This window comes from Amphiprion ocellaris, chromosome 23 (genome assembly GCF_022539595.1).
Source record: "Amphiprion ocellaris isolate individual 3 ecotype Okinawa chromosome 23, ASM2253959v1, whole genome shotgun sequence".
NCBI classification, from domain to species: domain Eukaryota; kingdom Metazoa; phylum Chordata; class Actinopteri; family Pomacentridae; genus Amphiprion; species Amphiprion ocellaris.
Window position 1 is genome coordinate 11,871,143 of NC_072788.1, and position 16,313 is coordinate 11,887,455.

Here is a 16,313-nt window from a genome sequence, read left to right on the forward strand (position 1 = left end):
GCTTTGATTTCACTTAGATAAACAGCCATAAGAATGATTCGGCCTCTAAAACACCCTCGAACAAAAACAACAACCCTAACCCTATATCAAGTAAAATCAGCTTGACAATATTAAAAGTCAGCCACAAGATTAAAAACAACTAACAGCTGAAGTGAACAACATTGAAAATCTCACTACAATCCAATGTTTTGCCGGGAAACTGTTCTCTCATTCATGTGGATGGCACATACCACCCACCTAAACAAGGCAACGGCCTCCCCCATAAAGACAACATGCTCAGCCAAAACTCTAAAACTGCTGAAATTGTTAAGGTGCGTGTCCAGTCGATGTGATTTTCCCGCATGGCAACGTACCGCATCTGAAAATCGCACGGATGGCGGGCGGTCACTAGCAGACCACAACATGGTCACGTGACAGCACTGAGCAACAGCAGGCCGCTACGTGGTCACATGACAAAGCTTTCAGCGTGACGGTCTGGTAGGCGTGTCGGATAAACACAGTGCTTCAGCTGCAAACTATCCCTTTTATTTCGAAAACACTTTTAAGCGAAAAGTATTTCTGAAAGCATTTGAGGCAAGAAATAAGCTGTGCAGCAGACTACTACCCATCTGATTAAATATCTGTCAGATGAACCAGAATAAGTCCAATCCACAAAACCATCTTTCTTGTCTGCTGTTATGAGTTTTGTTGCTCCTACATTTCTCACAACTCATCCAACAAAGTTGAAAACTACTGTGAACCAGCAACATTTTTCAAAATGCCACAAACTCCTCTGGTTGTATTTTCATCCATAGCTGCCACTCTGATTGGGGCTATTTTGTCAAGAAAGTGTGTCACCCCCTGATTCAGTCTCAGGTCGATGTTCAGTTTCTTTGTGCTCATTTATAACCTGCTTGTGTTCGAGCAGTTTTACAGTAATAATCTTACAGCTCCCTCGTGATTGCTGTGCAATAAAACGGCCACCTATTGAGATAATTATCCACAGTACTTTCCTCCTGTTTATACATGCGCAGCCACTACAGAAAAAACGCAAGTGAACAGTAATTAATCTTAAAATGAGACAGAACGTGATGTATTTTTCCATCGGAGCTTCATTCCTTTTAATGCTTTTAAAAAGATGTTGGGCCTCTTGGCTGCCCTCATGAGAAATTATTGATCAAATGAGCATATTTCCATATTGCCATGGTCACAGAGTGGAGTCGCTCTTCTCTCGGGTCTGTGCCAATAAATTTGTTCAGCTGGATCATTCAAACTGAACCTGGACAGCCTGGAGGCATTCACGCTGCTGCACCTCTTTCTCTCAACACCTGGGAATTTTCTGACTTACATTCTGAGGATCTTTTATTCAGAGAGAGCGTCATCGCGGCAGAACAATGCAGGGTCACTAGTTTTAAAAGCGAGATCGGTGCAGGAAAAAGGCAGATCTGCAAACGGCGTCCGTACGTCTGCTGCATACCGCCGCAAACAGCCGCCCTATTTGTATTTTTCACGGTGGTCAGCACATCCCACTCTCTCTGGGGCTGCTCTGCACTGTCATTTCAGCTGCCTGGCTCCATCGCAGTGGGCATACACAGTCATTCAGTGTGGTTTCAATGTTGCTAGGCTACCTCCGTTCTCCACTGTTTTCTGTTTGAAAATCCACTGTTCAATAAAGCAGTTCAAGGGAGACCTGTGGGTTTGAATACTGAATGATATGAACCTACAGGAGTAACTGACAACACTAATAGCCTTTTTTCTTCCTCCTTTCACAATGGTCTTTTTTTTCCCCTTTTTTCCCACCTTACCTCAATAACACAGCCTATGCTGACCTCTACAGCTCCTTCAATCTTAATATTCATACATCGAAACATTTAGAAGCTTCCATGGTTTCATTCAAAGTGCACAGTCTGACTCATAGGTATGGTGAAAATTCTCCCTTTGTGGTCTTTCACTGTTCTTTTAAGGTTTGTGTACTCATATCCACCCAGCAGTGTCTCGGAGGTATTATTATTCCTGTTTTGTCTATCCTGTTTTCTGCTTAGGATGTTGGGCGTATTCCAAGCTTGGACTGTCGAACACAGTGTGTTTCCAAGGGTGAAGGGTGAACAAGCAAGCTGCTCGCCGGGCCCTGCACAATTTCAGCACTGCCTCCTCTTCGTTTCTTTTTTTTTTTTTTGTTTCCTCTGCCGGCGTGCTCTCAACGATGACGAGCGTAGAGCAGTTTGACCTCGACACAATGGAAGGCCGAGCTCCTTGAACTCTGAAGGGTGACACCAGCGACCCCAGCAGCGTGGCCACCTGATTTCCCTCGAGTCACAAAACAAAAAAAAAAACCTCGTTGGTTGACCCCACGACTGATCCCCTTCCTCCTCCTCCCCCTCCTCCACAGCTACATTTAAACCACACACGCCTCCACCAATGTTCCCTGTAATTTTTCATGAGTCTCAGCAAACACACAAACTCCCTGAGCGTCCCTTGGACCACTGTGAGCAACATCAGACGTGTGCACTGTGGTCACACCAGCATCACATCCATTCAAGTTACATGGTTCATTAAAAGAATCAAATTACAGCATTTACATTTCTGTTAAAACACTTTGTCAACAGGAGCCAGTTGAAGGCTGCAGTGATTTTAGTGACACTACAATGTATAAGAGTGAAGTTATTGAATATTTGTCTCTCTTTACTGTTGCAGCGGTTTTGCAAATTGCAGACGGACCCTGTTCACTCCATAGACACCAATGTTATTCCTGTAGCTTGAAAGACGGCTACTTTTGATAAAACTGGGCTTGTAGCACATTGTCTGCCTTGCAACAATGGGAAAGAGGCACCGTTTATGTTTTGACAACCTATATCTAATGAGTTATTGATGCTGGAAGCCCGAATCTGTGAATATCTTTCCAACTTTACTGAACTTGGGGTCACTACCACCTAAGGAGTGATATATTTAATTTTGAAAAAAGCATTTAGCCATACTTAAAGCTTTAAGTGCTTTATTAACACGGAACTCAACATTTTGTATTGTTTTATTATCACAGGTTCTGTCTGAAAAGAGGTGGCATCATTTTAAACAGTGAAATCAAACTAACAAAATGTAATGACCAACCAGTGAGCAATACTGGATTCTGCAAAAACATAAACAACTTTTTAAAAATCTAAATCTTATCTTAACACAGTTAATGTATTAACTTATTTTTGTGTGTATGCATGTATTTATTGATTTATTTAATACTGTTAACATATCAGAGTTCTGAGTGAATTTTTCTTAAGATAGGCAAAGGCCATTTATTGATTACATATAGGCTCTTAAATGTTTATTAAAAACTAAAAAGCATTTAAAAAAACAACGTAGGCATTTATTGAGTCACTAAAATACTGTAGAGTACAGACCACATCAGCATGATTATAAGCATCCTCTGGTAAATGAACAACCAGATACTGATGTCTCTCACCATATGGACTTCAGGAGATGACTGGGGGATGATAAACTGTGACCTACTGGTTGGGTTCTCTCTGTTCTCATGTTTCTTACATGTTTGTCCCCTGACAGCCGGGTCCTAATGTTTTTTGAGCAACACACCATACTATGACGTTTTTACAATGATGGTTCTACTATGAAGCCAGTTTGACATGTTCAGGTGTTCTTTGTGTGAAAACTCAGAGATTTCAGGTATCAGAAGGTGGTTTTCAACTTTCTTTGTTAACTTTCTGCCTCAACATTAAATTAAATTTCCTTCACTAACCCAGCCCTCTGGACTTCCAGGAAGCTGTGTTCCTATTGGCTGTCCAGGTGGCTGTGTTCCTATTGGCTGTCCAGGTGGCTGCTTGGTGTTATCAGGAACACCTGAGCAGCTCAGTGTCTTCCTGCTTTATTTAGCTGCAGACAAACATTTCCTCTGCTTGTCTTCACCACTGAACCGGGTTTGGCTCAGTTGCATTAGTTTGTGCTTTAGGAGTTGGCTTGCAGCTTCCAGCAGTAAAATCGTCTTTAATGTGTTTCTTGGTGTGTTTTAGGGCTTTGTACTGGATAGTTGTCTTGGTAAATGAGGTTCTTTAGCCACAGTTAGCACATGGTGCTAATGTGTGCAGTGATTAGTGGATTTGCTGCAGCTGAGTTGTGTCTTTATCTTGGCTGTAGTGAGTCTTTAGAGGTTTTTGGTCAGACACATTCTGTATTCTTGGTTGTCCAGAAGGTAAGAGTTCCTGTCCTGATTCTCTGTTCTCAGAGGTTCTCTGGTAGGCTGCAGGAGACTTTAGTGTTTGGGTTGTGCTAGTTTGGTTTTTGTACGGTTTCATTTGGACAACTATCTTGAGGCCCCTCCATGTGGTTTAGTGAGGTTTTCTGGAACAGTTCTACAAAGCAACCTGCAGCAGAAGAGACTTTGAGTTTTTTAGGAAGTTCTGGAGACCAGACTTTAGAGCAGCAGAAACATTTGTCAGCAGTTTGAGCAGGAGAAGGTGAGCTTCAGAGTAGAAATGAGAAGGAAACCTTCTTGACCCGTGTGGTGAGGTCCTGTACCAAGAGTTTGAGCAGGTTGTGAAGAGTCTGGAGTTATTTGGTCTGAAAGCACAAGAGTCGACTCATTAAAGGAGAAAACAGGAGATATTGTTGGTTCTTCTGTCATTCTGCAGTTTCCAGTTTCCTTAGACTGAATATCAAGTTTATATTTTAAATGATTTCCCATGTGAGCCCAAGAAAACTTCAATAAACTCCCTCCATCCCCTGGACACAACAGATTTTATTACCATGTTAAATCTTTTTTTTTTTTTTTTTGTTAATGTTTTTGAGTTTTAATCATAGTTTTAGCATAGTTTTTTCTCTTTGCTTGTTTAGTTTTGTCATCTGTGTAAAAGGTGCTAAACAAATAAAGTTGAATTGATAAACTGAATAACTGACTAACTCATGATTGTGACAACAGAAGTATTTTAATTGTGATTTAAGGGTTTATTTCATTTTTAAGGTTGGGGTTAAAATCTTGCCAGAAAAAGAAGATTAAAGAAATAAACTACATAACAAAAAGCAATTAAATCAAAGGAAAAAAATTAATACAATAAAACTTCTAATAAGTTTTATTACTAAAAAGATTTAAGAAATTTAAGATGTAATTTTCTAATTAAACATTTAATTTTTTAATTAAATGTTTTGTCATTTTAAAGGTTTAATAATCTAATTAAATGTTTTGCATTTTTTAAAATGTTTAATATTCTTTTTGTTTAATTGTATTTTTTTAAATGTTTAATTATGGAAAATATTTTATCTGTAATTTTTAATATTTGTATTTTAAAAAATGCAAAACATTTAATTAGATTATAAAACCTTTAAAAAGACAAAACATTTAATTAAAAAAATAAATGTTTAATGAGAAAATTACATCTTAAAGACAATAAAACTTCAAATAGGAATTAAACAGAAAATACAATGAAGCATTTAAAAAGAAAGTTAAACATTAAAAGGTGGTAAAACATTTAAAAAGAAAAACCTTAAAGATTTAATCGAAACATTAAATATTGGAAAAGGAAAAAAAACTCAAACAAGCCGATAAAACATTTGAAAAAACAATTAAACATTAAAAAGACAAAACATTTGGAAATCAAATCAGACATTAGAAAAGAATAAAAGGTGAGAAAAGAGCAAAACTAAACATTTAAGAAGAATCAAACTAAAGACAAAACATTTGAAAAGACACCAGTTAGACTTTAGAAGATCAAATTCAACAGAAGAGACAATAAAACGATCAAAAAGAGCAAAAACTGATGAAGGTTTTAAAGCGCTTTCTAGTCTGAAACGACAACATCCAGTTGTTTCTTCAAACATTTCCTCTTTCTATGTTCTTGCTTTGATTGTGGACAAATTTACTAAGAACTAATTTCAGAAAACTGCTTTCCAGATAAAGTCTACTAGTAGTTGAAGGCATTTATCAAACTGTTACCTTCTGATCTCCACAAACTTTACTGTTCAGTGAAGACAAAAGTTTGTTGAGGATTTCTAAAAAACCCACAGGTGAAGGTCTGAGAAGAACTCAGATGGATGGTCTAAATGTGAAATCAAGACTCATGGTCACAAGTTTTAAGGCTTCTGTTAACCATAAAGTTCAAACTAACAGAGAAGTACTGAGAAACTTTTAAAATTTCAGTCCTCAGACTGTCTGAAGGTTCAAACTAACAGAGAACTACTCAAGAACTTTTAGGTTTTCAGTCCTCAGACTGTCGAAAGGTTCAAACTAACAGAGAACTACTCAGGAACTTAGAAGATATCAGTCCTTGGGCTGTCTGAAAGTTCAATCTAACAGAGAACTACTGTGGGACTTAGAAAATTTCAGCCCTCAGACTGTGTGAAAGCTCAGGTCCTGAGGACTTGGGAGGTGTGGAGGGTTTGGAAAGTCTTGGAACTGAGGGTTCAACCCTCCAGCACAAAGGCTGAAGTCCAGCCTCCTGAGAAAAACGGTCGAGTCGAGACTCGAGTTAAAAAAAATCTCGAAAATGGCAAAAAATAGATGATAAATGCGCAAAAAAAAGAAAGTTTAGTATCTGAGCGAGTAGCTCAGGAGGATAAGAAGAGGACTACAGAGTGGAGGGTCGCAGGATCAAGACCCGACACCGGCACTTTTCTTTGTTTGTCTTTGTCAGGATTTTGATAAAACTTAAGAAGGGTCTGGTCTTGAACCAGCGACCTGCAGCTCCATAGGCAAATCCTTAACTCACTGAGCTACAGATCAGATACAAAGAAATAAATTCGTCGTCCCTTTGACATCGTAGTTCGTGAAGTGACCACATGGGCAGAGCCAAGGCGGAGTCTGGGTGGAGTCAGGGCGGAGAGTAGGCGGGGAGGTGGGTGGTGGCCTCCCCCCTCTACTCCCCCACCTCCCTCCACCGCCCACCACACCTTCCCCCGCCCGACAAGTTCTTCGAGTCTCGATGAGTTCCTCGAGTCTCCATGGGTTTCCCCCAGTTTCTGGAGTTTCCACGACGTCGGAGGCAGAACAAGTTGTCATGAAGAGGTGTTGAAGTCAGCCAGGATGGACTGACTTTTTACGGCGACTAGAAGGAAGACCACTAGAAGAGCAGGTCTTTAACCACCATCCATAAAATCCATGGAGTCGCTCCAGAGAAATGAAAGGTCAACTTTTATCAACCTCCATTCAGATGTTCAACTTCATATCTTTACTTTGACATTTTTAGCACCACAAACCTTTAGTATCACACTTTATTATCATTTATTAGGACTTTAATGGAATCCACCAGCAGATTTAGTTTTTGTTGACAAACTTTATTCTTGTCATCGTGGGACTGCAGTATTTAAAACTATTCCTTCTATTTGACCTCATGTTTATTAGTTTTAGTGGAGAAAGTTTGAATTGTCAATTAGTCTCTTAAAAACCAAATAATAAATTGGATTAGTCAAGAGGTTTAAATTTCTTACTTTGTCATATTTTAAATATGACAAAAAATATAAAAATAAAGTGTCTTGAGACAATTTGACCTGTATTTGGCATTATGTAAATAAAATTGAATTAAAATTGTATGTATCTTGTAATGTTGAAGTAATTCAGCCATATATGTTGGAAAACACATTTTCTTTGACCATTAATCTGTTGATTGTTTTCTCCAGTAATTCATTTCTTGTTTTGGTTTATAAAATGTCAAGCCCAAATATATTCAGTTTACTGTCATAAAACCAAAAGGATTTACATTCATGATGCAGGAATCAGGATGTTTTTCACTTTTTATCTTAGTTTAGTCAGAAAGATAGTTGATAGTGTGTGAAATGTTGCAGCTTGTGAGCCGTAGAAGGTTTTAATCTTTGGGGCCGAGTGTCAGAAAACATTTAGAAACCAACATCAACAAAACACTCAACAAAGATTTGAACATCATTAAAGGGCAATCCAACTTTTGCATGACAATGTCTAATTAAAGGACATTTATTTCCAACGTAAATGTGTGATATTCATCCTCTGGAGCTTTCTCTTCACATCGTCTTCCACCTGGACTGGTTTGGTCGGGAGCATGTGCAACAAACATTTGAAAAACTGCACTTTAACATCAATGAATGACACTGAAGTTTAATCTCTACATAAATGAGACTGAGTCTGGATGTGCTGCTCTGTCATTAACTCCTAAGTTTAGGGAAAGTTCAAACAAAAGAGTTCAGATAAGACTTGAGAATGAGCTTATTCTGAACAAACATCTCAGACTTTCTGAGCCTCAGCACCTCTAGCAAGATAATTTAACAACAAGCAACTCAAGAGATCCAGAAGTTGGAGAGAGTTAGCTTTAGCTGAGCCAAAGAACATGTGGGACGCTAAGCTAGCAAACATTTCAGACTTTTCTCTGTGAATTCTGAGAAATAATTTCCTATTTAATGACAGAGCTACACATCTGAACTCAGTCTCATTAAAACAGATTCTAATTCAGTGTCATCCATCCATGTTAAAGTGCAGTTACCCAAAATGTTTGTTGCATGAGCTCCAACAAAACCTGTCCAGGTAGAAGGCCACTTTGACAAACAGGAAGTGGAAGATTCCAAGCATATTTATAGAAGGGGGAACTGGACTGTACTAAGTGTCATCAACTATAGAGGGGTGTTTTGTGGGTTTTTAAGGCTGATAATGATTATTAGTGAGACATTTGGAGTAGATATTCATTTGAAGTAAATGAAAGTATTTAAAATCTTGAGTTAAACTTAGAAGAACACAAACTCTAACAGAAAACTTTGTTGATATGTTTTTGTTTTGTTTACAGATGTTAAGTTAAAGGAGTTTTATTTGTTATGTATAACCAATCAAATCACTCCAGAAGACAGAGCGACCACAGGTAGATAAAGGTTCAGAGCCAAAGTAGCGCCATTTTTAAATGTATTTATTACCGTAAATCAGTAAAAAATAAAATACTGATAATCAGTAAATCAGTCAGCCCACAATTACTACAATTCTACAATGTATGTCTCTTTCCTTTGACTTATTTGTACAGTATATGATGTATATGATGGCGTTTTTTCATACCAAAGGCTATACTATGATGTTTTCTAAGAGACATACGATGCTACTCTGTTTGTTCTGGCTCTGGGCCGCTGCACTCCTCCTCTGTTGTTTTCTGGATTGTACTCAGCTGCATGTCTTCGTCCACCAGGCCTCCGTTGACTCGTCCCGCCTGCCGTCTCTGGAGCTGAAGCTGGATTGGAACAGACCAAAATACAGTCCAATCACGATGCCAGCTGCCTCTCAAAAGGCTCCTTCATCTGGCAGATGGCAGCACTTCTTCTGAGGGGAAGCTGAGCTGGCCCGGCAGAACTTTGGAGATGTGTTCCAGTGGTTGGTGGATGTGTGGGGAGATAGAGAGGGACCTTTGAATTGTTCACAAAGGAAAACAGGAAACCCATTGGTAGTTTTAGTTTAGGGTGCTACTGCGGTGTGTTTTTGGGTTTTAAGAGGTGAACAGGAAGAGTTTTTTTCGTATTGATTATATGCCCATCAATGTCAACATGAAGTTCACTTTTATCTCTGTTTATTTATTTTTATTTTACTAACACCCATTTGTTTTTAACCCCCTCACATGTTGTGTTGTTGTAAACTTCCTCTTTCAAATAAATTCTTGTCTAACCCTCTGGAAACCAGTGTTTGGACTGTTTTTGTGTTGCTCCTCACCTACTGACAGCTGTGGACTAAAGGCTATACTGTGACGTTTTTAGAGCGACATGCTATACTATGATGTTTGTTGGGCGACACGCTATACTATAGGCTTTTTTAATTGACATATTACTGTGACTTTTTTTTGTTTTTTTTTTTTTTGTTTTTTTTTAGCAACATATAAGAATTCGAACAGTTTTAAAAGTTACTATACTTTTACTTGTGCAATGAAATTTTTATTCTATGGCATTTTTAGATGACATATTATACAAATACTGATACTACTTCTACGACTCTAACTGCTGTTTATACTACTACTGCTGCTTGTACTTTTAGTATTACTACTACTGCTTGTACAACTATACTACAGCTACTATTAATCGTCTGGTATTTGCTTGTCAAGCTGCTAGCTCGCCTTAGTGTTTTGCTAGTGGCTAACTAGTTAGCTCTCATAGACTGGAAGCTCTCAACAAGATTGCATAATGAAAAAAGAGCCAAAAACTATTCTTACCTATGAAAAGTCATTCCAAGTTTCCTTGTCTCAATCGTACGACGTAGTGTGTAATTGTATGCAGCACAGTGAGCCGGCATACTTCTTGTTTCCGTTTTCACGCCGTCTACATCAACAGAATGCACTGAAACTTTGCCCACACTAGCTTAGCCTCGCCGTAGTACGCAGCTCAAAGGGGCGTGTCCTATCTACTCATTCATATCTATCACAAGGTGGCTGCACATAAGGACGCCTGACCTTGATTAGCTGCGTAAATACCATTATATACAGTCTATGGTAAATACGTATGTGAATCGCATCATTGGCTGCAGCAGCCAGTCACCGGTCACTCACTGACTCACACTGAAAAATAGCACAGAATGAATTGTTACGTGTTTATTTTATTTACAATTTAGGTTGAATGTTTTTTTTGTGCGCAGCGCAGATTTTCTGTGCGCGGACACCGTGTCAGCAGTGCGCAATTGCACACGCGCGCAGCTTAGAGGGAACAGTGGCCTCCACCGTCTAGAGCAAAACAAATCCTAGTAAAAAGACGCCATTATTCCTACAAAACATGTTTTCTATTTTGGTTATTTCTGGACACTACTTCTAAGCTGTAACAAATTTTGATGTAAGATCACAGTAAAATACCAGTATTTTCAATGTATTTTGCAGTGTTGCTATTGTAGTTTACATGAAGAAGTAATTTACTGTGTACTTATAACCTACATATAATCTACAGTTGCATATGAAGTTTACTGTGACTAGATTTTGCAATGATAACTGTATTTATATCGTATTGTTACTATAATCAACTATAATTCACTTTAACTATGCACTTTAATAAGAAAAAAGAACAAACTGAAAATCTGGCAGCCAAGACATCAAAAAAAAAAAATACATTAAAAATTGGATTACAGCAAATGTTCAAAAACTGTTGAAACTATGAAAATAACAGCAAATATCTGTTGAAAATGATATTTTTGGCTTGTTTAAATACAGTAAAACTGCTTAATTTTAACATCACACATTGTAAAAGAACAAATTACTAATTATAAAAATACAGAATATTGATATGGACATAATTTACAGTTGTACTCTGTTTTTCTTTTGTACAGCCAACATGTAAAAGAATAGTTTATCTCTATAATATTTAACAAAGCAGAGAAAATATGTACACTAATACCTGAAAACAATCATTTTCCACCCTTAATATACATATTTTTTGCCCAATGTTTTTGCAGTCAATTTAGAAATTACTATTTTTTTCTGTGATTTTACTAGATATTATTCAGTTTTTTTAAAAAAACAGGAGAAAATTAGTAAAATAACATTAAAAAATGCCATTTATTGATCCTTAATATGCATAACTTTCTTCAAATAACAGCCAAGATGTGTAAAATAACATGATTCTTTGCTGATTTAAATATAGTAAAAAAAGAATTTCAAATTTTTGTTTCCAGTCACTATTAATATTATTAGGAACTAAGAACGATTCTTTAACTTAATGTAAAAAATAAATAAAACAAATAGGTAAACTGATCAATAATAATCTTAGTAGCCTAAGTCAAGTTGCTACTTTAAACACTTCACAACAAGTCATTCTTGCTTATGGCTCCAAAAAAAACAACCAGATTTTAAAGTTATTAACCGTATTTTACAGAAATAGTACACTACATTTGTATGTTTGGAGTATAGTTTCATGTTTGATTCATATTTTATTATCTGTGTACATTTTCATCTGCTTTTACATATTAAATGATTCACTGAGAGGCTTAAAATAAACGATTTCATCACTGAACGAAGGTCTCTGAGTTCAAATGTCTCCATCTGTGTCATTGCAGCTGCAGCTATTTCCATGTGTTTATCCTGAGGTAAGTTTGAAAGGGTCTGCATTAATATTTCAGATGCACTTCTGCTTGTGGTGAAAGGTTATTACAGCCAGGCACTGTTGTGGTGGCACACTTTAAAGAGTTGTTTTCTGTAGCAGTTCTTAGTGGGAAACACTTTGGACAGTAAGCTAATTACTGAACGCTGACGCGGTGCTTTGTATTTTAAAACGTGAATGGATCGGACTGATAGTGAGCTGTGGTGCATTTATTAGAGTCACTTGACAAAAATTAAAACAAGGCGCTTGCTGCTAACTGGAAACTCTGGCTCATATTGATGGTGATTGTATCAGCTGAGTGTGAATCTGTTTCTTGCTTGTGTCTGGACGCACACAGTGTGTTTGACAATCTGAAAGCACTTTGCTCTGCAGTTTGTCATAATTTTCATAACAGGGGCCTATAATGTCGCTGCATAACCATGATAGCATGTTTAACCTTATTTTTTTCCCTAAGAAATAGCTGCCACCGTCTATTGTCATCTGTTTAGTGCTGCTTTAGCTCTATTTTAAAGCTTTTTTTTGACCTTTCTCAGTTACCAAAACAACCAATCAGCTGCAAGTTGCATAGAAAAACAGACTTGTGAAAAAGAAACAAGCTACAAGGCATTTTCAGTGGAAACCAGTGGTAGAAGGCTATAACTTAAACAACAATTCATGCACATTTGTTTCACCATTTCCTCCATCTTTACCCTCAAATACTGTTTGGTTCCGTCTGGAAAAGGGAATAAAAATATATTCTTGCTAATAAGTCGTTCCTTCTGTTACTGTATTTAACTCATTGTTTGTGCATTTGAGCAACACTTCAACGATGACTTGGCCCAGGTAGATATAAAAAACACAGTTTCATTTGAGATAAATCTTACTTTAGAACACAATATTTCACTTGTTCGAGACAAATTTTTGGTGGAACAGCTGTCTGAGTTGTTGCGTTGCAGTGACTGAGTGGAGACTAGAAGCTTCTCTGTGCACAGCCACCTAGAGTTGATGCCTGTTACATGTTTAGAGGTCATTCATAAATTATAGCTTCATAAAACAACCTGGACTAAACCCTCCACGCTAAACTGTATGACTCTCTACATGCACATCTGTCACCTGCCACCACAAGTACATTCTCAACCTGCAGGAAACACCATATATCATAAAACAGTCAACAACATGCATTTCATTAACTGCAAACAGTGCAACCAAAATACGGCTAGAAATGGTGGTTTTGTTTTCAGAGCATCTACGTTCTGAAATGAAAAGTTAAAAAAAGGACAACGTCTCCATTGGTCAACCTCCCTGAGGCATTTTATGAGTCAGAAATGACAATAAATTTTAACTCTGTTTATAACACAACAGAAGAAAATGCTTGGTTAAGTCAGTCTTGGATTAATGTCGTACAAAACATTATCTGCACCTTTATTCTTGTTTACAACCAGAATACATAATGTGAAGACAGTAACCAGTGTCTGTAAAATCTGACAAAAAATGTTTAAAAAAATCATATTTGGCACCAAAAGCTGTGGTGAAATATTTTAGGTGGACCATTAAACATCACTTTGTCACATAATAATAAACTGTTAAGGAACATGTCTATAATTCCACGTAACATGCTGTTTTTCCCTTTAATGTCACTTTTAAACATGAAATTGACAATCCATTTACTTTGACATTTGGTGAAATATGGGTTCCAGTGGACAGTTATATAAGATCAATACCAGTCACATCTGTGTGTTAATATAGAGACCCAGTGCCAGTCAGTGTTTAGCCTAGCTAATCCTAAATACTGGAAACAGGGAGAACAGCTACAGTAATCAAGCTGTAATTCTCCCATCAAGTCACAATGTGTAAATAAACTTGCTGTCAAGAAATAGTTAAAGCTTATGGCATGTTTGTAGCCTGAAAAGAGACAATTGGGTTCTTTTCTCTGCTTCTGCCTCTGCAAGAACCACTAACTATTTTGACATTTGTGTTCATTTATGGATTCAACTCACATTATGTTAATTTGTTGGTCAGATTTGAGACAGACCAGACAGATATCTCTCCTTGCTTCCAGTCTTTATGCTAAGCTAAGCTAACCACAGGGACTGAACTCCATTATTAATCAGGACAAGTCGGCTTGATGTTCTCATCTCACTTTCAGATTCAGATTAAATGTTCTTCCCAAAAATGCCAGTCTGCTTCTTAAAGCTTTATTCAAGGCTGCACAAACCAACATATAAGGTGTATATTTGGCATAAAATAAGGGGCAATTTAATGGAAGAACTCAATATATTTAACTTACTAACACACCCTCTTGTCCACACTGAATACATCTTTTAAACATTTGCAGTGCAGGTTTAAAAAAAAAAAAAAGCATGTGAAACCCTCAGGCTAATGACATCAACAAATATTTAGCAGAGTCAAGAGTTAGTAAACCTGGAGTTCGATCAATGAAACAAGATAGAAAGTGTGGGTTGGGGTTACTTTGACAAATAAAAAACAGTGATCTGAACCGTGCCTCGCAAAAAAAAAAAAAAGAGAGCCAGAAGACTTCTGATGAAGAACTGTTGATTTGCATAGAGTTGGAGAGGGTTATACAGCAATCTCTAAGAGTTATGTTTGATATTCATCAGTGCACAGTTAGAGAATAAGTAAGTCTAGTACTGTAGCTTTTCTCCATAGAAGTGGGCTGCTGAGAAGATGACTCCAAAAGCAGAACACAGAATCCTCAATGAGCTAGAAAAGAACCCAAGAGTAACAGCTTAAGCCTTAAAGGAATCACTGGAGCTGATTAACATCTCTGTTCGTGAATCATAGGTGGAGATTTCTGGTGGAGTGAAGGCGATACATCCTGCAAATTGCTGCAAAGTTCATCAAAATACATAGAAGGAAGCAAGTTGGTGCATAATAATTCCCAGAAATGCAAGCATGTCCATGCAAATCACGGTGGATGGTTGCATGAAGCATGTCATCCATGACAGAGCACCACAAAGGAAGCACCTGCTCTCCAAAAAAAAAAGCAAAAACTAAAGCTGAAGTTTGCCAAAAAAGCACCCTGACACTCCACATCACTACAAGAGAAAGGTTTGAACTGATGAAACTAAGCTTGGCTTAGGAAGAACATGCGGCACTGCATACCAACATGAAAAAATTCCATCCCAGAGGTGAAGTACAGTGGAGGGAGGATGATGATTTGGGGCTGATTCGCTGCCTCTGGGTCTGAACTGCTTGTCATCATCAAGGGAAAAATGAATTCCCAGGTTTATCAAGTTATCTTACAGAATAATGTCAAAGTGGCTGTCTGCCAGATGAAGCTCAGTGCAAGTTGGGTGATGCACAAGCGGCAACCTCCAGGGCTGAATAATAAAGCCAAAACAGAAATGCCAACACATGCAGTTCCTCCAATGGCCATTTGAGGCTGTCTCCAAAAGTGAGTTAATCCCCATAGAGCCCCATGCTAAAATGCCAACTTCAGTACAGAAATAAACATGTTTACAGTTTGGGACAAGAAACAGATTTAGTCTGAACAGCTAATTCACTGTTCATGACAACTATGCAGGGGTGAATTTTTATACCAGTCACTTGTTTAAACTGTATTAATGCTTAAATGTAATAAAGGTATTGGCCGCTTTGAGTGACAGTTCACAGCTCGCTTCAAATCCACTTAATTTGTAAGTTGGACACAAGATAGCGACAGACAGACTGACCACACTGAGCCTCCAAACTGCTGTTCAGGAAGTCAGCTGGTGATGATTTAATCCATCTTTACTGTCAATAGTGATGCAGCAGCACAATGAACTTAAACATTAAAGTAAATCTACAGAATAACATTCAAAGCAAAAAATAAACCCGCCTTTGGAGAAATCCAGTTCAAGAAAAAAAAAAAGCATATTGCTGCAGATCTGAAAGACAAACATATTCCAAAATTCTGTGCAAATTGTTCTAGAGATGCTAATGATCAGTTGTTTTCAAGTATTCAATGTGCCGTTAGTAATTTAACTGATTATACATTAGCTTCATACCTGATTGTGCGTCCAGGGGAAGCCTCTAACTGTTTGATAAGATGGAAAACTGCAGTTTATTTGCTGTGTATTTTCGTATTAGCAAGCAGAGAGCACTGTGGGGGTTTAGCTAGCAACAGGTCACCATGACAACGGCTTCTGTGGGGCTAATAGTTTCAGCCAGAACTCACGTATTAAAGATGAGGGGAGCTTACCATATTAGCGTTCCTACAGCTGAGCAGCTGATGGAACTGAGCCCCTTTATGTTACATGTCCGTGTGCTCAAATACAGTTTAATCAGCAGAGGGTAAAACATCCATTCTACTGCATACGTTTTGAGAAATACTGCTAAATAACGTAGTCAGCTAT

The 16,313-nt window shown here is 37.8% G+C and overlaps 1 protein-coding gene across 4 annotated transcripts in view; it reads right to left on the reverse strand.

Annotated features, from left to right (window-relative positions):
• The window catches only part of LOC111587744 (glucosidase 2 subunit beta-like), a 185,823-nt gene that overhangs the window by 16,577 nt on the left and 152,933 nt on the right, over positions 1-16,313 (reverse strand). The window contains exon 14 of one of the 4 annotated variants that reach the window (XM_035942738.2): positions 4,468-4,539. The exons of 1 other annotated variant lie outside the window; for it this stretch is intronic. In XM_035942738.2, coding sequence (XP_035798631.2) covers positions 4,468-4,539 — 72 coding nt within the window. Of the gene's footprint in view, positions 1-4,467; positions 4,540-8,817; positions 9,319-13,367; positions 14,680-16,313 lie in introns of those variants that run through there. 2 more of the 4 variants (XM_055007483.1, XM_035942739.2) reach the window with 2 other exon arrangements.